Raw genomic sequence first — 27,591 nt, forward strand, 5'->3', positions numbered from 1 at the left:
ACTGCATACGGTCCCATGTGGCTGTTGCGGATTGGGTAGGCACGGCCATGTGGGCAGAGATAAGTGGGACCGGAAATTTAATTGGCCTGTGCTTACATGACATGTGGGATTCCATGTGGTATGGTCAGCTGACCTTTCCCGCTCTCTTTGCCTCACCCTAACCCTAATCCATCTTATTTCTGGTGGTTGACCGTTGACTGGCTTAAACTAATACATCACAATATAATACATTATAAAAACATCATTTTAATTTTAGTTCACAATATAATACAATATTAACACATGGTTAAATTTTCTAACGAAAGATTTATCATTATGTTTATTTGAACGATATGCAAAATAATCTAATTTAAAATACGAAAAAGAAAATTTGAATCTTAATAGAAAATAACACATTATTTCAAATAATTTGACTATGTTCAAGTCTGCAAACACATATGATATTTCAAGAACAAAACAAAAGCATATTTTATCCAAAAAAATTTATATAACATCTATGCCCTTGGGAAGTAAATGAGATATGATGCCAATATGCATGCATGTGTGTGAATTTTGAACTCTTTTCTAATCATCCAATTTGAGCCTTTTAAGAAGATGGAAATATAATATACAAGGTGATGAAAGTGACCACATTCGTGCATATTATTATTCGCGCAATTCCAAGAACTAGAAATAACTCATGATTATTATTAATATTTATGACAAAAATGTATTAGAAAGTATAACTTTGTCTTGTATGTGAAGCAACAAATTTTACATGGATATCTGATTTGCAAAGTTGCTTAAATTTTAGCGTGAACATCTTTTTTCCCATAGCTAGCTACTTCCCAATGTTGCATCTTTTGGATATATCAGCGTGTTTTTAGGGTTTCCACTGATCGATTCATGCTTTAATTACCATTCCACAGAAAGGAATACATATTCGAGTTTTTTTTTTTTTCCATCAATTTTGGTTAAAGACCATGCATGCTTGATCATTCACAAGATAAATAAATTTTTTAATAAGGAGAAGAAGAAGAAGTTGAAGAACGGACACCGACACGACCTAGCTAGCTGGTTCGAAGCAACTTTTGGAATTGGACAGCCAAATTCTGAGTTTTTGACAGGGAAAGATGTGCATGTACACACAAAGAGACAACTCAGAACTGATAAGCCATGCAAAAAGGAGGAACAACGGACAAGAAAAGTGTCAACATTAAGCCATTCAATATTGAACACTCTTTTCTGTGAACCCAGCTAGCTAGGGTTGGCTAAACACTTATAATTATAATACGGCAAGCAATATACAAGGAGTTTGTAGTTCAAGTCTTTATTAAGAGCATTTGTTTTCACACTCGAGGTCCCCGAGTGAGTTCCCGGTCAACAAGGACTGCTGACAAGACGAGTGTGATGGTCGGGTCTACCACCTTCAATCTTCGTCATCTTCATGAATAGATTGGGCCACGGACTCCCAGGGCATTGATTTCTTTGTGTCTGTCCATGCCTTCGCTACTTCCCTCTTATTATGTCCATGCATTCTGGCCATCGTAATTAATGATAGATTAGATGGGGCAAATTGGAAGACAAATGTACATACACGTGTGACATGATAAGACCGATTGCTGTCGATATCAAGTGGGCCTTAATCCACGCGTGGGTGCAATGCAACGCACAAGTTTTGAGTTTTTGGAGTTTTAGGGCTTTGAAGGGGCTGAGAAGGTCCATTACCAGAAGAGCTTGTCCCTTTAAAGCTGAATAAATGGTAGTCCTATATATATGGGGTTCTGGCCCGTCCGCCATGACATGCCATGCATACCCATATTTCAAGTCGTGTCTCTTCATGAAGCTTGTCACACTCAAACATTGTACATACAGTGTGTGTGTATACATCATCACTCAATTATATATGAACGATATGCTGGCAACAGTTGCCCACACTCTTGGGTGATGTCAGTCAGATGTTCTGTGAGACTACTCAATTGTATCGACCGTCAACAATCATTTACGAATGCATGAATAATGTCGTGTCGTATCACTAATTAAAACTACCATTGTGTAGATTTGTCGCTAGGGTCGGCCTTTAGCAATGACAATAGTTTACGTGCCACGAGTATACGGTTATCGTGGTGTCTCTTGTTGAGAAAGAATGAGTCTTACATTAATGGGAGAAATGACCTTACATGGACTTAGAAGTAAGTTAAGCTACTCTCCATAATGCAAATTGGTTTTATAATGGAACCTCAACTATCTTCATGATATATATCAGAGCATGCAGGTTGTCCCATGTGTGAGGCCAAATGACCACACGTGCCTCACGTCATTCCGTTGTTTTGTCCATGTGTAAGGCTTGAAAATTCCCCACACGTGAGGGGACGTGTTGAGAATGAGTCTCAAATTGACAGGATGAGAGACCTTACATGAGCTTATAAGTAAGTTGGGCTACTTCAGGTGGAATCTCAACTTTCTCCATCTCCTACGTATCATAGTGTCATATAGAGAGAAGCTAACACATGTCAATATTAACATTTAGATACCGTACATATCATGCATATAGTGTCATGTAGAAAAAAGTGTGACCACCCCCGGTCTGCATCTGCAGGGAGGTCCCAACTAGCTACACAACGTTAATGCTAATGGAAAGCATAATGTAATGCGTGTTCATACTCTGTAGTTTGTACTTAGATTTGAATTGGCACCTTATGTATAGAAATATTTATTTCTATAATATAAAAGGTCTCGTTACACCTTCACCTATCTGTATAAAAAACGAGGCATATATATGTTGCCAAATGAACAAGTAACACAGAAATCTTCATGTCATGTTAAACCGTTGATTCGATACACACACACACACACACACACATATATATATTAGTAAACAGAAAACTACTAAACGGTAGATCTGTCATCTATGTGCTATACATTAGCATGTGTTGCATGCATGAACTGCAGCAGGCAGCAGCTGCGACTTCTATATATATATATACCAAGATTAAACGGAGGATTTACATTTATATATAACGAACTTGATTACGGGAATAAAAAGATTCCATGCATAGAGACTTGGAGAACAAAATTATACTGCTGATTTGCTATTTAAACCCTAATCCCGAAACTATTTGACTTTAATCTCTTTTTAACATGCATGACACCGTCCAATGAATGAAACAAATTCTAGCTGTGGTGAAAGGAGGAAAGGGAAAATTAATAGAAGGGAATAAACTAGTGTTACCTATATATATAATCATTGAATAATTATTGTTTACGTACCAACAAAAATTAAAATAATATACAAAGAGAAAATGTAATGATTGTATTACAATGATTACTGATCATGATCGAGCATTTTGGCAGATGGGTGTTGCATTATACATTTTCTTGTTTATTATGTAGTACATATATATAAATGAAAGTCTAAATTTTTTATACTATAATGATATATCTCAAGAGTTATATATATGAACTTACTCATATATAATGAATCATTTCTCTTTACTTGTAGATCACTATTTCACACGTATGTATAAGTAATTCATTCAAATAAACAAACATGAAAGGTTGTGTATACAAATGAGGGTTAGACAATTGGTTAGGAAATGATAATTTATCCGCTCTCTTACACCTGATTTTGAATCTTTCTTTTCTTATATTAAAGTAACGTAGAATATCGTGTTGTTGAGAATAAAAGAGAAACAAATTCAGGTACAAACATGTTAAATTATAATTTGTCTATATGGAGGAATAATTCATGACATATAAAGAGTAAAGAGCGGAATAATTTTTTGTTAGAGAAATTTTTCTAAGTATCGAGTACACAAGATAGCTGGTGTTCCCCACGAATGGGCACATGACACCTGGGTTTCTTCTTTTTATATTTCACATGTTAGCACTTGAGTTACCATCTTCCTATTTAGTCCCTAATACTCAACTTTTTAGAAAATAATAAATAAAAAACAGAAAAAGTTAAATTAAACACAGAACCCAGATTCTCGTTCTGGGTCTTCGACCTCCACCCCACCCTTCTCCCCCTCACCTCTTTTTCCCGTCCTCTTCCTATTTTTAATTCTAATCCTCCTTACGCCGGAGAATGATCTCATAAATTGCCAACAACACTCCTACACTTCGATCGGAGATCGATGGCTACGGATCTGAAGGTCAGAGTTGTCGTCAATCATTCTCGGCTACTATGTAAAGCTAAGAATGGAAGAGGAGAAAGGAAAAAGTTAGGAAGTGAGAGAATTTAATGGGGTTTCTCCAGTGAAAATATCAGCTTCGATGGAGGTGCACGGTGGTTGGGTGAGTTCTTGGCGGCACATGGTGGGTTGTGCTGCGAGAGGAAGGGTGATTATTTTCAATTTTTATTTCACTTAAGGATAAATTAGGAATTCTAATTGACAAAAAAGTATACTAGTTGACATTTTCTTAATTAAAAACTAGGTAATTAGGTGTCCGGTTTTTATTGGTTAGGAACACCAGCTCAACTGATGTACCCGGTACCCAGAAAAAATTTTCTTATTGTTATATGATATCGAATATGAAACTTTATCTTCACTAGATATTAGAAGATCATCTATCTAGCTAACCTCTAATTAATTAAGCATCTTGCTTGATCAGTCTGTGAGCAAGAGTTGAAATTATGAAGGTTCTTCTCTTGGACTTTTTTATTTTATTTTATTGATGCACGGTCAATTGGTCAACGTGCCATTTTTGGTCGTGACATTTTATTTTACTAATTTATATGGTGAAATTAAAAGAAAAAAAGAAAAGAATAAGAAGAATAATCAAATCAAGAAAGAAAATGTGAAGGTGGGTCAGTGGGATGCCCTACAACGCCGCACATGGGATAGTGTTTGACGCTTAGGGTGACAGACCCCACAACTTCACATGCTCCCTTATGTGGGCCCAAATCCAAAAATCAATTGCACAATAAATCTTACTAACTATGTGCCTAATGGTCCCACTCCATTCTCCTTAGACTAGGTTTTACAATTTTTTGCATAACTTAATAGTCTGACACGAAAATAATACGTATGGGTTAACTCATTAACAAGTTAAGTCATTATCAGGTTACTTGTTAAAAATTTATTAACAAATTAAGTTGTTATCAGATCATTCGTTAAAAACCCGTTAAGATAATGGGTATGGCACACAAAGAATACAAACACCATCTTTTACCAGGTCTAGACACTATGTAATAGTAATACTTGAAAGACAAATGTGTTTTTACATTTTCAAGTAATTTATGTGGCAATGTAGTATACGAATACTACATATTTAGTAATTTAATATGACGTTATTCATTTGATTATTTATTGAAGTAAAATATGATGAGAAGAGTGACGTTCCAACTACACCTTAAGGTTTTAGCCCTATGCAGTGAACCTACTAGCTTTTATTTTCCCTATGTTGAGGATTTTCTTGTACTCAATTGAAGTAGTTTAATCCTCTTTATTCACGTTCATTGATATGTTGAAAATAGGAGTCCTGCTTGTAATTATATAGAGTGGAGTACACTGATTAATGGGTTAAGACTTTCGAACCCAGGACCAAATTCTTCTCTTGCAACCTTCACTTTTATAAAACTTGGTGCAAATTTTATAAAAATATATTTTCTTTAACAGATTTGACATGATACGATCCGTTAAAGTAACAGACATTACATGAAAACGTAAAACATGACTCGTTTGTTATGCTTACCTCCAACCAACCAAAAGCAAGAGTTTCAAGTATTTTTATATTTGTCGTACATGGAGTTTAGTTAAGCTAGCTATAGCATCTTGATCTATCGTATGCACTCAAGTTTGAATCGTCATTGAATTTAGATGAATTTAGTATAATTGTCTTATCATTTGTTGTTCTTTACATTTGTCCAAAATTGACACTCTTGAGTAGCCCTCGAGTAGGAAAGCAACTTACATAGAATCGACTTATAGCCACCTTAGCTTGTCAATCAAATCGTACATGCATGTGGAGAGAATTTACACATAACATTGTTTTCTGAACGGGAGTGTTACAGTAACATTGAATTTATTTCATGTAAATTATTCTTCTCTAGTAAACGTTGATCGTACCACTATATTTTGCTCTTCTTATTTATTAGTATCGATCTCCAAAAATCATTAGTTAATTACTAGCTACAGATCATTTTAGAAGACCCAAAGATTACTAACTCCTATAATAGGGTTAGGTAAATGCTAGTGTTTACTGATTTTGGGAGAATGCTGACATCAATTAAGTATATGCTCATGAAATTAGTTTCATTATTATAAATATGAGACTCAATATACATGCGTACATATATATATAAAAGAACCTATTTACACACTTGTAAACGACTGACTAACCGTAACAAGTTCCTAAAGTAATTTTGATTTGACAAGCCATTTGTGCCAAAAAATTAAACTCGTGGCTACCAAAGGGTGCATACATATTTGGTGTAACATCAGACAGATGATGGACACCACAGTATTGTGAGCATGCCTAACAACAAACAGTTAAGAGTGCCAGTCAAATTATTGCACCCACTTTCTGCTTTTTTCTTCCAACAATTTCTTTTGGTGAAGCGAAATGTAGCACAGAGTCGCGGATACCAACCCAACATTTACATTTTGCATGTTTCACTACACTTGGTGTTCCGACCAAAGAAAAAAACTAACACTAAGGTGGACTTATAGGAAACACCAAAACATGGTGGTATATATACAATGATAGGGGAAAACAAGCTTTGACATATATTTTGACACACATTTTTGAGGTGTATGTCAATGATCCGATCTTTTTATATATTTTTTCAAATATCATGTCTACAAAAAATATTCAAATTCAAAAGCACATATGATGGCTAGGTTAATTTTAGTGTTTTTTTGTAAAATTGTATTCATCCATTTTCTTCACTACAAATGAATGTTTTTGGATTTTCCTAATTTTTTGCAAAGACATTCGGATCGTTGAAATACATTACAAAGTAAGCTCTACAAAATGTGTGTCAAAAGCAAGTGTCCCTAAATCTTAACCCATATATATATGTATATCAAGTTATTTTAAGTTGTGAAGCGATTTTCGCTCTCTATTTTTCTCTTCATACACATTTATATGTATATATGGCCGTTATATTAATCAATAAGTCAAAGTATCATCAATAAACAAAAACAAACATGGGTGTAAAAAAGATAATAAAGTGTGTAGAAATTAAATCATTTTCCCTTTTTAAGTTTTAACCCCATATTTTTGGATATTCTTAACACACACATTGATCATCAATTTTAAGGGTTTTGAGCAATAAATAAAACATGAATAAAAGTGAGACGTCTACTTCTAAATAATTCTTCACATTAAGTTTGATAAGTCCTTCTGACTATGATTTTAGAATAATTCATTGATTGATTGTTTCAATAAGGGACCGCCAAAGAACGATATTAATTAATTAACAGGATTACGAATTAGAGGTTATTAACATATATCCCTTGTTAGCCATCAACGTGTGGATCGATTTGTCACTTATCAATTGTTCTGGATTTGGTGATGTTTAAATGATTGCCAGCCATATATATGTATCGATCGATCGTCTAATAACATAAAAAGAAATTAAAACCAACCAACCAACCCTAGCTAAGATAGATAGATATATAGGAAACCTTTAAGGGAATGGATTTCCATTTTTTTTTATAAAAATGGGGATTAGTTGTGGAGTCCACACCACATCAAACTTTAACGATCCGAACCATCTATGTTTCAAGTTGCACCTCATAGATCATCATTGCAAAGTATTAGCCAAATCGGAAATATTTAAGACATCTAATTGAGTTCAAAGAAATTAACGAATACTTTGTTATATAAGAAACAATGAAATTTTATCTTGATAATTATATAGCAAATGATTTTGGATTGAATTTAATTTTTGTAAAGATAATCTATGAAACGAGACTTACAAAATAGACGGTTTGGATCATTGAAGTTCGATGTGGAGTGGGCCCCACACCTAATCCCTATTTTTTTTTTCAAAAAATGGGGATCCCTTTGCATAAGGGCCTATATATATGCACATCTTGCTAGATATAAAGAAAGGAACAACTTTGAGCATTTTCGGGATATATATCTTACAAATATCATGGTTATAGATGCCAGGACTGAAAACAAGAAAGAGTTAGAAGTCAAGAAAGAAGACAATCCGTAAAGTAACTGAGAGAACTAACATGCATGGACGGTCTAATAGTAAAGAATAATTTGTAAACTAAAGCGGACTAATTAAGTCAAACTTTCACAAGCGCTCATGTAAAGTTTACTTGACGAAAATATGCATGTGTCTAATAAAAGAACGAACAGTGAATTTTCAATTCAATTTTACCTAAAAGTAACTTGTTATTTTCTCAAACAATCTAAGTTAAAATGGAATTGAAAAAGGTCAATAATGAGACTTCTCAAAGTTTGGCTAAAGGCACGGTTGGGATTAGAGAATTGTGTTATCAGCATAGTTTAATTTCTTCCCTAGAGTTAGCCCTAAAGAAGTGAGAATAAAGAACCCTAGCTGGTTGGTAATACACATGTATAGCTGGCTGGCTCTCCCCCTCTCCCAAGAAAGAGGGAAAGAAGATCAATTGGTAAGTGGACTAATTTCTTGAGCTCTGAAACTTACCGATCCAATCCTTGCACTTGCATTGGTCCTGGATGTATCTTCACAATATTTTACCGATATCATGACTGATGGCCCCCTTTACGTAGCTCATCCCCATCACCAGCTTTCCATTTGTGACTTTGTAACCTTATTTCGGGCTGTATTGAAATACGTATATAATAAAGAAAAATTAATGAAAATAATTTAAAAATTTTGAGTTTTAATGATAAGGACAAAATAAAGGGTAAAGTGAATAGTACCAGGATTGACTTTTTAATGTAAAAATATGATTTTTCGTTAAAATGAATAGTAACGTGAATTTTTCGTTAAAACTCTCATATAATAAGTCTAATAATTAGTAAAATACAATAATAATTATAAATAATATATTACTATTGAACATGAATATAGTATATGGTGGTTGTCCACAGTGGAGAGTCCACAATCCACGCCCTGCACACCACAATCATAGGATAGATAACAATCACTCAGTGGTGTCGTCACGTAGCCCAGCAGGGCTGTAGAAGCCAGCTCATGCAGTCTGCCACGTGTCAAGAACCCATTTTCGGGTATACGGTGCACCCATTGCATATTAATACCAACGCCAGCCCAAACAGTTGAGAAATTTTTAGTTGTAATGAGAATACGGATGGTACATCATGTGTTTTAATGTAAATAGTGAAAAATTTTAATTTTTAAGTTATTAACATTTTAACACACATAATCCACTATTTATATAAGGACATGTAATATACTATCTTATGTGACGATCACACTAAAAAATCTCTCCAAACAGTCCCCCACTTCCCCCACACGATTATTATTATCTCCATAAAGATCACATATCAAACATCAACACAAAGAAACATCAAAACCCAAGCTAGCTACCAATATTACAGAAAGAAAGAGTCTAGAGAGAGAGAGAGAAAGTTTAGAGAGAGAGAGAGAGAGGTTAATCATCTCAGATGGGGTTTGAAGAGACAGAGCTGAGGCTAGGGCTGCCGGGTGGTGGTGGTGGCGGTGGCCGTGACGGAGATCAGGTGGTGGTGATGAGGAAGAGAGGGTTTTCTGAAACTGAGAGTAAGATTAGTACTGATACTAGTACTTGTGTGGATTTGAAGCTTAATCTTTCTAATAGTTCTAAGGAGGCAAATAGTACTGGTGGGAAAGATGGCAGTGCTGATAAGTCCAAGACGAACAAGGAGAAGAACAACCACCTTGATCTTCCGGCTTCCGATCCAGCAAAGCCTCCTGCTGCCAAGTAAGTTGTTGTTGATGATGATGATTATGAAAAGTATGAACATGCATGTGCGTGCGCTTGTTGTTTTTTCCATTCAATAATTGATATGATGACCCTAATACTATAATATAATGGATGCCATCTAATGTATATATGTTATCATGTTCCTGACTCATGAGACTTTTTTTACCTAGCCATATGTATCTCTTGTCAATTTAATTAATTAGTACAAGAATTAATACAATCAATTTTTGCTCCATGCATTTCTCTTAATAAGATTTCTCTACTTCTGAAAATTTGAAATTTTTTTCTGCTAGGAGAAAACTAATTGAGGAACCCAATATATAAAGTTCTTCTAGTTTTGGATACATGCTTTTGTATATTATTTAATTGTTCCTTTTCTCCGGGATATTTTTTCATCATAAAAATGAAAGGAAAAAGGAATAAAAACTGAGATTGATCAAATTTGATTACTTGACATATATATTATGTGTATAAATTTATTTACAATTTTCGGCACTTAATTTATTCAACATATATAGCAGCGAGTAGAAGATAGAATTTGAATGAAATTAAGAAATTAGATACTGCACAAATTAGTTGTTATTATATAGAATTTATTCATGTAAAAGACTTAGCTAGTGAGTAGCATTAAATTTTGAATATATAATAAGAGTAATGTTATTCATACCATATTTTTATACCACCTTAGGTAGCATCTGATGTGACAGCCATATCATTTGAAAATTTTGCAAAACCCAAGAAAATGAAGGAGAAAGACTCTTTGGATACCACAATCATCATTTAATTAATTAATTTTTCTTAATTATTAGTTTGTTAAATAATAAACTAAATTTAAAAATCTGATTAATTCAAATGATCTGGCTGTCCACATCAAATGCCACATAAAATGGTATGAAAATGTGGTACAAAAATATGGTATGAATAACAATACTCATATAATGATCTTTTTTTTTTCTTTGATACAACCGATGTTGGAGAGAAGACAATTGAACATGCTTATATAGAATTTCAATAAAACCAAATACTCTTAATAACTTGAGCTTACAAATACTCATGTTAAATATAATGGGTTTAACAATAATGGAATAAAACACAGTATCTTATAACTAACTAATGAACATGATGTTAGGCATGGAATTATCTAATATTACTATTAATTAATAGGGCACAAGTCGTGGGTTGGCCACCGGTGCGATCTTTCCGAAAGAACATGTTCACGGCGGTGCAAAAGAACTCGAATGACGGAGAAAGTGAGCAGATGAACAAGGGTGGCAATAATAATGCAGTTCTGGTGAAGGTTAGCATGGATGGTGCACCCTACCTTCGCAAGGTCGACTTGAAGATGTACAAGAGTTACCCTGAGCTCTCTGATGCGCTAGCCAAAATGTTCAGCTCCTTCACCATTGGTAACTACTATATTTATATTTTGAAAAACGATTTATGCATACTCTGTTAAATTGTTGTCCCTCAATTTTTTTAGATTTGATCAATTCAACCTCTAAAAATAAATACGGGTGCGTAAGGAGAAAAAAATGGGTGTGCTGAATCACCTCTCTTATATTTTTGGACCAAGTTAATATTATTTGTTTGTAAATTTTCGATTATTATGAGACTCGGGAGCAATGTTACAAAATTTTCAATCATTGAAGGAAATTGTGGATCCCAAGGAATGAAGGACTTCATGAATGAGAGCAAGCTGATGGATGTTCTCAACGGTTCTGATTACATTCCAACATATGAAGACAAGGATGGTGATTGGATGCTGGTTGGCGATGTCCCATGGGAGTAAGTTTTTCTGAAAATTAAAATCTGAAAGTTATTTTTGTTAGTTTTCAAAATTTGACGTCATATCAATCAGTTTATATTTTTCTGAAAATTGTATCTGGTTACCAAACAATTTTTTCAGTTTTTTAAAAACAAAAATAAGAACAAGAACTGAAATAAATTGTTTACCAAAACCCCTGAATATTCAACTTTAGATAGCGTTTTACCACAGTAGTGGAAAACAATAATACCTATGCACCTTAGTGCAGGTTTGATCCCCACCTATCTCCCTCCTTGACCTTAACTTTTAAAAATTTAACTACTAATGTTATCATCTATCGACAAAAAAATTATTTATTTTAGTTAACATTTTCTCTCGTGCAAGCAGGATGTTTGTTGAATCATGCAAGAGATTGCGCATAATGAAGAGCAAGGAGGCTGTTGGGCTCGGTTAGTATCTATCTTCAATCACTATAGAGCTAATTAACCACCATGAATCATATTTGTCCTTTAATTTACTAGCTTACTAAAACACGTTGATTGTAATATTTTCAGCACCAAGAGCCATGGAGAAATGCAAGAACATAAGCTGAAGCACTAGTAACGAATAATCGTTACAGCCTGCTCCTTTAATGTCGTCGCGGTCAAGGCAAAACAAATCGAAAACCATCGAAAACGCGATGGATTGAGCAGGTTGTTCGGATGATTGGATGCGTTTGCTTGTAAAATTAATGATATGGTTTGATCGTTAATTATATGTGTAATTATTTAAAGTGAGATACTTAGAATTTGAGTTTTTACCATGGACAGACCCATTTAAACTCGATCGATCGATCGATCAATTTTAAGTAAGCTCAAGGACGGTTGGTGTTTGCTTGTTTAGTATTAATAATTGGCTTGCCTAAGCACGGTAATGTAACATATGATTAATTTGTTGTGTTTAACTTTTGTGTGTAATTTTAGAGGTATACGTCGATTTTCTCTAACTTGAAATCAGCTATCAATTTAACTCCAGAACTTAAATTTTGGCCAATTACTCCCTAAATTTTTATTTATAGCTTAATTCCCCCTGCAGTTAAGTCTCTCTACATTTCATCTATGGTTTCATTAGTTTAGAGGGCAAACTATCATTTCATATGATAAATAAATAATTAATTAATTATTGGGAAAAAAAAAAAAAAAAAAAAAAAAAGGAAACATGTCAAACCACAAACAACCAGCCTCCCATTTATCTCTGTTGCTCTCCTAGTGCTGCCCGAGCGTAACCCCCCTCCCCCTTCCTCTCCCACCCCCAACCTTAAACCACCAGCCACCCAAATCCCCGTTCCATCCTCCCCGCAACCCCACCTTGTCGTCGCCCAACCACCGCCATGAAAATCCTGATATGATCAGGTGAGGTTGGTGCTGCTTATTCTTCTCCTTCAGCGGCACATAGAAATCACCAGTTAACCATGTCGATGTGCCCATGGCGGACGACAAATACAATGAAATGGACATGGGGTGCTCTCTCCTAACCACTTCTTTGAAATTACGAGTGTGCATTCCAAAGTAACGACAGCATGGATGAAATTTGGAGAAATTTAACAGGAGGAAGGAATTTAGATATAAATGAAAGTTGTGCGAATAATCAGCTAAAATTAATTGGGAATACTTTCCAGGACGTAGGGTTGGTTTGGTATTGTTGTGCTATGAAAAAAAGTTGCTTATGCTGTGTTGTGAGAATAATCAGCTGTGAAATAAAGCAGCAGAGTATTTGGTAAACTTTTTTGTAAAAGTGCTTTTGAAAAAAAAAAAGACAGTATTACAGTATTTGGTAAATTTTTATGTAAAACAGGTGAAAAAAAAGCCGGTTTTTCAAAGTTGGGTTTTACAGCTTCTTGTTTTTGGCTTTTTTTCACCCAAAACTATGAAAAAAAACTGAAGCTGAATATTTACCAAACACAAAAATAGCTCCCAACTTTTTTTTATACTAACTTTTTTCATAATCATCTCAGTACCAAACCAGACCTAGTTGATAGAGTCATAGAGGGAACAGGAGCACGTGCATGTTAATGGAGGCATTTAATTTATACATGCATGGCCATTCTTTTTTTCTTCGCTAGATTTATTGCCTTTGACTTTGGAAAGGGATTTTTGCTATTTCTAATATGATTTAATGTTTTACTAATACTTTATAATGTTATATCAAAACAAGTAAAAGTGACCTTAGTGTGTATTTTTTTTTTTTTTTTATCAAAAAGTCCACTTTTATTAACATAAGAATTAGTACAAGGCCCAAAAAGGATTGAGTAAACAACTACAAGGAAAGTAAAGGTCCAAGCAAAATGAGAGCAACAACCCAAGATATAACAGGAGGCCTACATAAGCAAGCTTAGGCCTGAAGGCACTAGAAAACAGAAAATAAAGAATCCTAATCTCCAGTAGCAAAGACCACATTGCCATCGCCGTCACATCCTCAGATGAAGCCAAATTCCGAACCAAGAAAGTAAACACCAGATCCAAATCTCCTTCACGAACTCCTGCAAATATATACAAACAAAGTATCATACGAATAGTGGGTAAGGCTAGGGGGTATGTAAAATACCCAACACTTGGCCTCGATAAATCTAACATAAGTATGCCGATTACGGGAGGGGAAGTGAAGGATGATAGTAGATTTGGTATCCATTTCTTGATCGGAGCCTGCCTATCCGAGTACATAGTGGGATGAGAATGTAATATCACAGCTAATGAGGAGGGATGACATAAAGTTAATAGACAGAAAGCAATTAAATTAGGCAAAAGATGCTGGATAAAAGGAATGAAGCTCAGATCTGAGACAAGCTCAGGGGATAGTTGAGACCCAGCTCAGAAACAGAGATAAACTCATAAAGAACCAGGAATAAAACGAAAGAAGAAGACTGGAAAGATTGAGAGGAAGAGATGGATGCAAGGAAGGGGATGGAGCAGGAGAAGTGAAAGGGGAGGAAAAGAAGAAAAAGGCAAAGGAGGGAAAGAGAGAGAGAGAAAGAGGAGGGAAGAAGGAGACTGGAAAGATGAGGAGGTAGTGGGTTGCAGCATATCCCCAAGCAACAGCAAGGAAGACGGTTGGAAGTTGAAGTCAAAGAAAAGGCTCTAGTCTAGGTTTCTAGAGAGAGAAACTAGAAGGGAGAGAAAACGCGTTTCTACCTTAGTGTGTATTATATTGTAACATATGATTAATTTGTTACAATATAATACATATGATTAATTACGCTCAAGGACGGTTGGTGTTTGCTTGTTTAGTATTAATAATTGGCTTGCCTAAGCACGGTAATGTAACATATGATTAATTTGTTGTGTTTAACTTTTGTGTGTAATTTTAGAGGTATACGTCGATTTTCTCTAACTTGAAATCAGCTATCAACTTAACTCCAGAACTTAAATTTTGGCCAATTACTCCCTAAATTTTTATTTATAGCTTAATTCCCCCTGCAGTTAAGTCTCTCTACATTTCATCTATGGTTTCATTAGTTTAGAGGGCAAACTATCATTTCATAGGATAAATAAATAATTAATTAATTATTGGGAAGAAAAAAAAAAAAAAAGGGAAACATGTCAAGCCACAAACAACCAGCCTCCCATTTATCTCTGTTGCTCTCCTAGTGCTACCCGAGCGTGACCCCCCTCCCCCTTCCTCTACCACCCCCAACCTCAAACCACCAGCCACCCAAATCCCCGTTCCATCCTCCCCGCAACCCCACCTTCTCGTAGCCCACCCACCGCCATGAAAATCCTGATATGATCAGGTGAGGTTGGTGCTGCTTATTCTTCTCCTTCAGCGGCACATAGAAATCACCAGTTAACCATGTCGATGTGCCCATGGCGGACGACAAATACAATGAAATGGACATGGGGTGCTCTCTCCTAACCACTTCTTTGAAATTACCAGTGTGCATTCCAAAGTAACGACAGCATGGATGAAATTTGGAGAAATTTAACAGGAGGAAGGAATTTAGATATAAATGAAAGTTGTGCAAATAATCGACTAAAATTAATTGGGAATGCTTTCCAGTACATAGGGCTGGTTTAGTATTGATGTGCTTTGAAAAAAAAAACTGTTTCTGTTGTGCTGTGAAATAAAGCAGCTGAGTGTTTGGTAAACTTTTTTGTAAAAGTGCTTTTGAAAAAAAAAAAAAAAAAGCAGTATTATAGTATTTAGTAAACTTTTATGTAAAACATATATGAAAAAAAAAACCGGTTTTTCAAAGTTAGGTTTTGCAGCTTCTTGTTTTTGGCTTTTTTTCACCCAAAACTGTAAAAAAAAACTGAAGCTAAATGTTTACCAAACACAAAAACAGCTCCCAGCTTTTTTTTATACTAATTTTTTTCAAAATCACCTCAGTACCAAACCAGACCGTAGTTGATAGAGTCATAGAGGGAACAGGAGAACGTGCATGTTAATGGAGGCATTTAATTTATACATGCATGGCCATTCTTTTTTTCTTCGCTAGATTTATTGCCTTTTGACTTTGGAAAGGGATTTTTGCCATTTCGAATATGATTTAATGTTTTACTAATACTTTATAATGTTATATCAAAACAAGTAAAAGTTACCTTAGTGTGTATTTTTTTTTTTTTTAATCAAAAAGTCCACTTTCATTAACATAAGAATTAGTACAAGGCCCAAAAAGGATTGAGTAAACAACTACAAGGAAAGTAAAGGTCTAAGCAAAATGAAAACAACAACCCAAAATATAACGGGAGGTCCACATAAGCAAACTTGGGCCTGAAGGCAGTAGAAAACAGAAAATAAAGAACCCTAATCTCCAGCAGCAAAGACCACATTGCCATTGCCGTCACATCCTCATATGAAGCCAAACTCCGGACCAAGAAAGTAAACACCAGATCCAAATCTCCTTCACGAACTCCTGCAAATATATACAAAGTATCATACGGATAGAGGGTGAGGCTTGGGGGTTATGTAAAATACCCAACACTTGACCTCGATAGATCTGACATAAGTATGCCGCTTAGGGGAGGGGAAGTGAAGGATGATAGTAGATTTGGTATCCATTTCCTGTTTGGAGCCCGTCTATCTGAGTACATAGTGGGATGAGGATGTAATATCACAGCTAAAGAGGAGAAAGGACATAAAGTTAAAAGATAGAAAGCAATAAAATTAAGCAAAAGATGCCGGATAAAGGGAATGAAGCTCAAATCTGAGACATGCTCAGGGGATAGTTGAGACTCAGCTCAGAAACAGAGATAAACTCATAAAGAACCAGGAATAAAACGAAAGAAGAAGACTGGAAAGATTGAGAGGAAGAGATAGATGCAAGGAAGGGGATGGAGCAGGAGAAGTGAGAGGGGAGGAAAAGAAGTAAAAGGCAAAGGAGGGAAGGAGAGAGAGAGAGAGAAAGAGGAGGAGGTAGTGGGTTGCTGCCTATCCCCAAGCAAGAGCAAGGACGACGGCTAAAAGTTGAAGTCGAAGAAAAGGCTCTAGTCTGGGTTTCTAGAGAGAGAAACTAGAAGGGAGAGAAAACGTGTTTCTACCTTAGTGTGTATTATATTGTAGGTATTAAAAAGAACACAATGTGTAACAAACGTGACTGTAGCCACATTGGTTATTGCTGATATATTCCCTGTATGCACCCAAATTTGAAAATCTCGTTCTCTGCAATTTAAATTTGTTTAAATTAAAATATCGCATGTATCAATAAAAATAATGTGTGCGCAAAAGTCAAAGTTATATAAAAAAGAATCCGAAAAACCCTTAGTAGAGGGAAAGGCCTGGCAATTTCTAACACGACCCGATAACCCGACACGACACGACACGAAATTAACAGGTGTTTGGGTCGACACGATAACGAATCGGGTCGTTATCGGGTAACCCGATAAGCACCTATTAAGATAACGGGTTGGTTCGGGTATACACGTGGGTAACACGATACACGATAAGCAGAATATTATTTTTATAATTTTATAACCCTAAAAAAATACTATAATAATTATATACATTAATTTTACAATTTTATACCCCTAAAAATTATAATATATATATATATATTAAATTAACTATAAAATTTATAATAATTATACCCCCAAAATATTAAGTCTATCTATAATAATTATATATATATATATTAAATTTTATAAAAACTATAATAATTATTAATTAATAATTTAATATGCATGATGCATTGCATGATTTTGCATCCATTGAAATTTGATGTGATTTCTTTCCATTCAAATTTCAATAATCAATTTCTTGCCGTTGCCAACTTGCCGCCCTTTTTGAAAAAAAAAATGGAGGGAAAATGAAAATGTTAAGAAAAGTTGAAAATGAAACAAAAAAGTGAGGGAATTAGGGAAAGATGTTGGAGGGAAAAGTGAAAATGATAAGAAAAAGTTGCAAAGGAAACAAAAAAGAGAGGGAAAAATGAAAATTAATAGAAGTGGTGAGAAATTTTTTTTTTTTTAAGTTATTAACTTTTTATCACACACATGACTGTCATGACATATCTCACTATTTTTATAATGACACACGTGACACGTGATGTATGTACTATTCCGTGTACCAGTCAATTATAATTTATACGTACAAAATAAATAGATTTAAATCTACTTAATAAATATATATATATATATACACACACACATACACACGGAACTTGATTGATGGCATACGAATTCTCCAAAACTAATTTCAACGATCCAAACCGTCAAAATTGTTTGTATATGCTTGGAGATCACATCAGCAAAAAATCACAAAAAAAAAACATTCAGAGATAAAGTAACGGGACAAAGCTTTTCAACGGTTATAAACGAAAAATCACGATTTAACGGTTATTTTAACTCCGATTTTGATGATTTTTTATAACTACACTCCTTGACCTTATATGAATACAATGAAGGAATTCGATCTTCAATTAAAAATATTTACACAAGTGGATACCACAAAATCTTATGTTATACTTAATGAAAGTATAAATAAACTATAAGTGTTAGTCAATCTATCGTTTTACGAATTCTCCGAAACTAATTTTAACGATCCAAACCGTCAAAATTGTTTGTATATGCTTGGAGATCACATCAGCAAAAAATCACAAAAAAAAAACATTCAGAGATCAAGTAACAGGACAAAGCTTTTCAACGGTTATAAACGAAAAATCACGATTTAACGGTTATTTTAACTCCGATTTTGATGATTTTTTATAACTACACTCCTTGACCCTATATGAATACAATGAATGAATTCGATCTTCAATTTAAAATATTTACACAAGTGGATACCACAGAATCTTATGTTATACTTAATAAAAGTATAAATAAACTCTAAGTGTTAGTCAATCTATCGTTTTACGAATTCTCCAAAACTAATTTCAACGATCCAAACCGTCAAAATTGTTTGTATATGCTTGGAGATCACATCAGCAAAAAATCACAAAAAAAAAAACATTCAGAGATCAAGTAACGGGACAAAGCTTTTCAACGGTTATAAACGAAAAATCACGATTTAACGGTTATTTTAACTCCGATTTTGATGATTTTTTATAACTACACTCCTTGACCCTATATGAATACAATGAATGAATTCGATCTTCAATTTAAAATATTTACACAAGTGGATACCACAAAATCTTATGTTATACTTAATGAAAGTATAAATAAACTCTAAGTGTTAATCAATCTATCGTTTTACGAATTCTCCAAAACTAATTTCAACGATCCAAACCGTCAAAATTGTTTGTATATGCTTGGAGATCACATCAGCAAAAAATCACAAAAAAAAAAAAAACATTTAGAGATCAAGTAAAGGGACAAAGCTTTTCAACGGTTATAAACGAAAAATCACGATTTAACGGTTATTTTAACTCCGATTTTGATGATTTTTTATAACTACACTCCTTGACCCTATATGAATACAATGAATGAATTCGATCTTCAATTTAAAATATTTACACAAGTGGATACCACAAAATCTTATGTTATATTTAATAAAAGTATAAATAAACTCTAAGTGTTAGTCAATCAATCGTTTTACGAATTCTCCAAAACTAATTTCAATGATCCAAACCGTCAAAATTGTTTGTATATGCTTGGAGATCACATCAGCAAAAAATCACAAAAAAAAAACATTCAGAGATCAAGTAACGGGACAAAGCTTTTCAACGGTTATAAACGAAAAATCACGATTTAATGGTTATTTTAACTCCGATTTTGATGATTTTTTATAACTACACTCCTTGACCCTATATGAATACAATGAATGAATTCGATCTTCAATTTAAAATATTTACACAAGTGGATACCACAAAATCTTATGTTATACTTAATGAAAGTATAAATAAACTCTAAGTGTTAGTCAATCTATCGTTTTACGAATTCTCCGAAACTAATTTTAACGATCCAAACCGTCAAAATTGTTTGTATATGCTTGGAGATCACATCAGCAAAAAATCACAAAAAAAAAACATTCAGAGATCAAGTAACAGGACAAAACTTTTCAACGGTTATAAACGAAAAATCACGATTTAACGGTTATTTTAACTCCGATTTTGATGATTTTTTATAACTACACTCCTTGACCCTATATGAATACAATGAATGAATTCGATCTTCAATTTAAAATATTTACACAAGTGGATACCACAAAATCTTATGTTATACTTAATGAAAGTATAAATAAACTCCAAGTGTTAGTCAATCTATCGTTTTACGAATTCTCCAAAACTAATTTCAACGATCCAAACCGTCAAAATTGTTTGTATATGCTTGGAGATCACATCAGCAAAAAATCACAAAAAAAAAACATTCAGAGATCAAGTAACGGGACAAAACTTTTCAACGGTTATAAACGAAAAATCACGATTTAACGGTTATTTTAACTCCGATTTTGATGATTTTTTATAAATACACTCCTTGACCCTATATGAATACAATGAATGAATTCGATCTTCAATTTAAAATATTTACACAAGTGGATACCACAAAATCTTATGTTATACTTAATAAAAGTATAAATAAACTCTAAGTGTTAGTCAATCTATCGTTTTACGAATTCTCCAAAACTAATTTCAATGATCCAAACCGTCAAAATTGTTTGTATATGCTTGGAGATCACATCAGCAAAAAATCACAAAAAAAAAACATTCAGAGATCAAGTAACGGGACAAAACTTTTCAACGGTTATAAACGAAAAATCACGATTTAACGGTTATTTTAACTCCGATTTTGATGATTTTTTATAACTACACTCCTTGACCCTATATGAATACAATGAATGAATTCGATCTTCAATTTAAAATATTTACACAAGTGGATACCACCAAATCTTATGTTATACTTAGTGAAAGTATAAATAAACTCTAAGTGTTAGTCAATCTATCGTTTTACGAATTCTCCAAAACTAATTTCAATGATCCAAACCGTCAAAATTGTTTGTATATGCTTGGAGATCACATTAGCAAAAAATCACAAAAAAAAAAACATTCAGAGATCAAGTAACGGGGACAAAGCTTTTCAACGGTTATAAACGAAAAATCACGATTTAACGGTTATTTTAACTTCGATTTTGATGATTTTTTATAACTACACTCCTTGACCCTATATGAATACAATGAATGAATTCGATCTTCAATTTAAAATATTTACACAAGTGGATACCACCACCAAATCTTATGTTATACTTAGTGAAAGTATAAATAAACTCTAAGTGTTAGTCAATCTATCGTTTTACGAATTCTCCAAAACTAATTTCAACGATCCAAACCGTCAAAATTGTTTGCATATGCTTGGAGATGACATCAGCAAAAAATCACAAAAAAAAAAAAACATTTAGAGATCAAGTAACGGAACAAAGCTTTTCAACGGTTATAAACGAAAAATCACGATTTAACGGTTATTTTAACTCCGATTTTGATGATTTTTTATAACTACTCCTTGACCCTATATGAATACAATGAATGAATTCGATCTTCAATTTAAAATATTTACACAAGTGGATACCACAAAAATTTATGTTATACTTAATGAAAGTATAAATAAACTCTAAGTGTTAGTCAATCTATCGTTTTACGAATTCTCCAAAACTAATTTCAACGATCCAAACTGTCAAAATTGTTTGTATATGCTTGGAGATCACATCAGCAAAAAATCACAAAAAAAAAAAACATTCAGAGATCAAGTAACGGGACAAAGCTTTTCAACGGTTATAAACGAAAAATCACGATTTAACGGTTATTTTAACTCCGATTTTGATGATTTTTTATAACTACACTCCTTGACCCTATATGAATACAATGAATGAATTCGATCTTCAATTTAAAATATTTACACAAGTGGATACCACAAAATCTTATGTTATACTTAATGAAAGTATAAATAAACTCTAAGTGTTAGTCAATCTATCGTTTTACGAATTCTCCAAAACTAATTTCAACGATCCAAACCGTCAAAATTGTTTGTATATGCTTGGAGATCACATCAGCAAAAAATCACAAAAAAACACATTCAGAGATCAAGTAACGGGACAAAGCTTTTCGACGGTTATAAACGAAAAATCAAGATTTAACGGTTATTTTAACTCTGATTTTGATGAATTTTTACAGCTACACTCCTTGACCCTATATGAATACAAAGAATGAATTTGATCTTCAATTTAAAATATTTACACTAGTGGATGTGGATATCACAAAATCTTATGTTATAATTTATATACTTAATAAAAGTATGAATCAACTATAATATTAATAATTATATACATTAATTTAATAATTTTATATCCCTAAAAAGTAAAAACTATAATAATTATATAGATGTAGGTGTAAATTGAATACAATTTCATGATGATCGATGTAAATTGATGATTTTGTAAATGGAGGTGTAAACTTTTGAGAAAGACTTACAATCTTAAAAACAAAAACTCTTTATCCTTGCACATTTAATATTTGTAATATATTAGTAGTGTATGTATTATTATTTTTTATTAGGCTTTTATTTTCGAGTGTAGATATAGTACTTGAACGAGAAATGTTTTAATGTTTTGAAGTAATATTTATGTGGCAATGTGTGGTATGTGCAAATTTAAAAAAAATATATTTTTTTCTTAACGGGTCATAATGGGTCATAACGGGTCGGGTCACTTTACCCGTTGGGTAAAGTGACACGACCTGTTAAGGACCTGTTAAGATAACGGGTGTGACACGACACGACCCGTTAAGATAACAAGTGTTACACGAAAACGACACGAACACGATAGACACGACCCGTTTGCCAGGCCTAAAACGACAAAAACACACTTGAAAGGTAAATAAAAACGGACTTATGTGCCAAATGGTAACACAATACGAAAGTTTGAATGCTTAATTGTAAATTTTTTTAAATTCAGGTAGCGATTGCACAAAATTGGAAAATTTTAGGCGAATTTTCATAAATCTTGTATTCATCAAATATACACAGTTACTTTTACTCATGGGATATGTTATTTGCGTTCCAAAAGTAACTTCTTACCCTCATAAGTGAAAGCAAATTTTGGAGTGCATAAATTACTTCCCGGTTCATATCTTCCAAGGAAAATGAAGATAGGCCTTCAATTTGCATACATGGGATGCAAAACAGATAGAACGAAAGCTTCGTTCAATGCAACCAGCAGGACGGGATCACCTTCAAGCTTCAGTAGTCGATTGACTTGATTATCAAATCAGCATTCCTCTTTGATTTGTTTACTGTCACCGCATTAGGCCGGTCATTGTACTCAACCTACACGATGGATGAAGGGTCATAAGCATCGTCTTAGTGAAAACTCTAGACTAACAAAAAAATTGGAACTTCGTGTCTCGGAAAACCATGAAGCTTACCCGCCATTTGGCAACATCTGGGGGCTTCCCTGCTATGTAGAAGATAAAGAAAGCAGTTAAACCATGTCATGTTTTTACATGTCCCATTTCGCAAGTAGGTGGTTCAAAAACTAAGAATCATGTACCCGTTAAGATATGTCTGTTTCGAACTCGTTCCATAGCTTTGTCAATATCAACTTCAAGAAACCTTAAAAGGGAAAAGCAACAAACAATAGCATTCAATGACACCTTTGAATAAGTGGAATTTCGGTTTTCAAAAGAACAAGTGATTAAATACAGTGTCGCAAATTAATTGTGAGGTGCTGCTTAGTGTTAGAGCCCTTACAAGTATAATTTCTAAATAACTATTCCATCATCAAAGTCGTATGCTTTTTGTATTCCATGATCAAAGTCCAATGCTCAACAAAATTTATAAGTATACATCAAAAAAAGGGCTGTGCCAAATTTATATATCGTGATCCAACGATCAAAGTTTTAATCTATGAAATAAGGAAGACTTAATCGGTCCTCCCGACATGCCTTATTGAACAGATTAAGGCTGCACCATAACATAGCCACACAAGCCCAGTGAAGTTCTTCACCATTGACATTTTCTGAATATTGGTCTCCGCCACACATCCACAATTATACTGGATGAATAGCAGAACCAGACCACCTGACCTCTTTAACATACAGTTTTGCACAAAATATATCCTTTGATAAATAAGGCTTACCATTTCTCGTCAAACATAGATGATACTTCTTTCCAAATCCCATCATCCAACAATAAATAATTTCCTTCTACTATGACCACTTTATGCCTGCAAATAGAAATAAATAAGTTACGAACATACTCATCAAAGATGAAAGAATCAAAATGACATAATTTTAAGACCACCATAATAATTGCTCACAACCCGCCTAATTCTTTAGCTGGTATTAACGACAATTCATGTGAAAAGGAACAAACTACTCACTGAAGGGTCACAAAAATATCATCTTCTACCGGATCTCCAACACCATGGTCAAATGACGGTGCATAAACTGATCCCTGAAACAATTTTTCTGTTAGAATGCATAGCATACTTCTAAACTTGAGGCAATTGTAAACTGTGAGAATCAATTATCAACTAATCACCTCACTTCTCAGAGTCTTGAGAGACTCGAGTAGTTGCTTAGGGTTAAAGGTCCATGGAGCTGAATCACCAATTCGTAAGATTGAAGCTTTAAAGATTTCAAGGTGTCAAATCATCAACAGTGAAATATAGAAACCTCACCTCCTCTTCTTGCATGAGCTTCCTCGGGATTCTAAGATATTACAACATTGCAGAAAATTAGGAATCAAAATATTTTTATCATCTATAATGTTTTGTTTTGAATACGAAACCCAAACAAATGTTGTTTCAACCATAACTTTGGTCCATAGGTTGGTAAGTGACACAGAATATTGTATCATTTACAGAGTTTGTCCTACATATTGAATAATTTCCAGCTAGATACATTTTAAGAAGACAGGATAATTAAAATTGCTAATTTTGGCTTACACTATTATCCACATTGTCGATTCGAAAGGTTCTTAGACTATGCTAAGACTGCCATACACGAGAAATGCAATGGACTACAGAAATCAAAATATCAGAAGAAGGCTAACCTCCATTGCATCCAGCTGAGAAAGATAAAGATGGAAACCATCCATGGGGAGAACTGCAGCCACTTCTGGAGGAGTAACTTGAGAATCCAATGCAGAAGCTTTCTGGGGCCATAACTTGTTTACACGTCGCACAACTTCAGATGCAGTAGTGCTTTTCCCAGATCCAGGAGAACCAGCCAAACCCACAATATACCTGCATCGTACATCAGACAGATTTATAACTTTGTAGAGTAACAAGTAAAATCAGCATGAAAATCAAATACAACTCAAAAAGGTAAAATCCATATACAATCCAGAAAACCAAAACTACATTCATGGTCCCTCCTGTCTAAAGATTAAAGCATGCATAGGAAATCGGAAGCTAACTTACTTCAACTTTGGATTCCCTATTGCTGCGGCTGTGGGAACAAGACGTGCGGCCAAAGCATCATATATTTCATGCATAGACCTTGAAAGAAACAGAAACAACTGTGATTCATCAAAAGTAAAGTGTATATACATACAAAAAAACCAGGAAAGCTTTGCTTGTTTAACCATCAAATGCAATAGCCATATAAGCAGATGTGAGTTATAGCTTCCAACTTTGAAGACAGCATACCTTCCCTCTACCACAGTAGCTTCTCTCTTTAGACAACATACAACCTATAAAGTGTGTATAAAAAAAATTAGAAAATCTTAAAACGTTTTTTTGTTTACAGAAGGGCCGGTTTGATAACCTTTTTCTCTAGCAAGAAAGCGAAAACTAAAAACGAAACAGTTACCAAATGAGTGCTTAATAATCCTCCCCAGAAAAGAAAGTACCATCAAACCTTGACAGGGTTATGCTTGGCAGAGAGGGCTCCAGGTTGAGCAAATAAAGGCTTCGCTATTCTCCTAGCTCGCGAAGGAGAGGGAAAATAACAATCCCATGTCGGAAATTTTGCTTTTTCAAGCAGAAACAGCTCTGCAGATAAGCAAGTCACTCTAATCTATTAACCGAAAAAGTGGCATATAGTGTTACTTGGCAACCCCCCCACACGAAAAGTCAGAAATTGGAATAATTCAATACGAATTCCAAATAATTAAACATGTCATTAACTAGCTAGCTATCTCCACTTTCAATCCACTGATTACACCACAAACTCAACCGAATTCTGCTTCTTCTAAAGCGAATATGATTTTGCTAACAACATAATATAATTTGGAGGGGCAAGTGTTGAATTCAACATCAAATCACTCAACTTTGTATTGAAAAAGAATGATCAAAAACAAAATAATCAGTTAGAAACTTACAAATCAAAGTGGTGGGTATTTCCGTGTATTTATCAAATTATAAAAACATAAAATTGTATAAACCCACGAGAAAATAATAAATCATATCATGAGAGAGGAAAGAATGAGAAACCTGGTGAGGAATTATACGTGTGAGCTCTCGAGGTTGCGGAAGACAGAGAGAGCTCCATGGCCGAAGAACGACAGAAAGACAAAGGGAGAGAGTTTGAGAATACGGAGTTGAGGAGGTCAGGTCGGAGAAACCTGTCTTGTTTTCCGGATGGAATTCGGATGTTTGAGTTACACTTGCGAGTGCCACGAGTATCCACGTGATACCGCCCCTTTTTAAAAGGCTTAATTACTGTGTTACCCTGAAAGTTTGTTTGGAGTCCCACTTTGCTCCCTAATATTATTTTGATCTAACTTCTCCCCTAATTCAAGTTTTGTTGTCTCACTTTACCTTATACCATTAAAAGAGTAATGCTAAGAAAACTAAGTTTGTTTGAAGTCCTACTTTGCTCCCTAATATACAAAATTTTGTTTACAAATTTACTGGGGTGTATTCAATTGAGATTTTGATGGATTTGAATTCTTTTAATGAATCTAGTGGTATTCGATCAGGATTTTAAATAATTCTCTGAAATTCAATGTATATTCAATCAAAATTTTAAGATAGTTTATTAAAATGCTTAGAAATCCAAGTATATTCAATTAGAATTTTAAAGAAGTGTATAACATTCCAAATGTATTCAATTAGAATTTGAATTTAAAGAATTTGGAAAAAATGAGAAATTAAAGGGAATTTGAAAGATTTTGTAGTGTATTTTAAGCATTTACAAATCTCACATTTTCCCATGAAATTTCCAAAGAATTAAAATCAAAATTTTACATGAAATCTCTACAAATCAATTAAACTCAATAAAAATTCATGAATTTATAAATTCATTAAAATCTCTTAAATTCCCAATTGAAAACGTCCCATTAGTTATGCTGATGTAGCATGTGTAGGACCCAAAGAATTGATTAAGCACATGCCCCTTATTTTAATTTAAAATAAATATTTACGACATTCTCCCACCCTACAGATGCATTTTTTGAAGACACTGCTTTGGAATACTAAATAATTCGAGAGCTAAAGATAGATTATTGCTTAATGTAATATTTGAACTGTGAAAATGAAGATTAATCTACAATCAATATATATAATTATTGACGACATAACTATCAACATATATTATTTTTAGTAGTCGAATTAAATAAAAGGGAACATAAA

The 27,591-nt window shown here is 33.8% G+C and overlaps 2 protein-coding genes across 5 annotated transcripts; one reads left to right on the forward strand and one right to left on the reverse strand.

Annotated features, from left to right (window-relative positions):
* The first annotated feature begins 9,442 nt into the window (after positions 1-9,442).
* Positions 9,443-12,562, forward strand: LOC103945995 (auxin-induced protein AUX28). Its single transcript, XM_009356595.3, has 5 exons — positions 9,443-9,851; positions 11,019-11,260; positions 11,504-11,639; positions 12,007-12,068; positions 12,174-12,562. Exons 1-5 carry the CDS (start codon positions 9,556-9,558, stop codon positions 12,209-12,211), a joined length of 774 nt encoding a protein of 257 aa, XP_009354870.2. The 5' UTR covers positions 9,443-9,555; the 3' UTR covers positions 12,212-12,562.
* Positions 12,563-13,807: 1,245 nt separating this feature from the next.
* On the reverse strand, positions 13,808-26,629 carry LOC103945996 (putative uridine kinase C227.14). 4 transcript variants are annotated; one of them, XR_007252889.1, is made up of 13 exons: positions 26,452-26,628; positions 25,877-26,010; positions 25,666-25,709; positions 25,438-25,515; positions 25,068-25,260; positions 24,694-24,724; positions 24,555-24,613; positions 24,394-24,467; positions 24,151-24,237; positions 23,563-23,624; positions 23,438-23,469; positions 23,091-23,339; positions 13,808-14,137 (listed from the first exon to the last, which is right to left on the reverse strand). XR_007252889.1 is itself a non-coding variant. In XM_009356597.2 (12 exons), exons 1-12 carry the CDS (start codon positions 26,507-26,509, stop codon positions 23,253-23,255), a joined length of 936 nt encoding a protein of 311 aa, XP_009354872.1. In that variant the 5' UTR covers positions 26,510-26,629; the 3' UTR covers positions 22,986-23,252. The 4 variants fall into 4 exon arrangements, 2 of the variants coding, with proteins under 2 accessions (XP_009354872.1, XP_009354871.1); XR_007252888.1 differs by lacking the exon at positions 13,808-14,137 and adding an exon at positions 16,330-16,507; XM_009356597.2 differs by lacking the exon at positions 13,808-14,137 and having other exon boundaries at positions 22,986-23,339; positions 23,438-23,466; positions 26,452-26,629.
* Positions 26,630-27,591: the final 962 nt, after the last annotated feature.

The sequence above is a fragment of a genome, unplaced genomic scaffold (assembly GCF_019419815.1).
Source record: "Pyrus x bretschneideri cultivar Hongxiangsu unplaced genomic scaffold, Pyrus_bretschneideri_v1 Contig50, whole genome shotgun sequence".
Classification (NCBI taxonomy): Eukaryota; Viridiplantae; Streptophyta; class Magnoliopsida; order Rosales; family Rosaceae; genus Pyrus; species Pyrus x bretschneideri.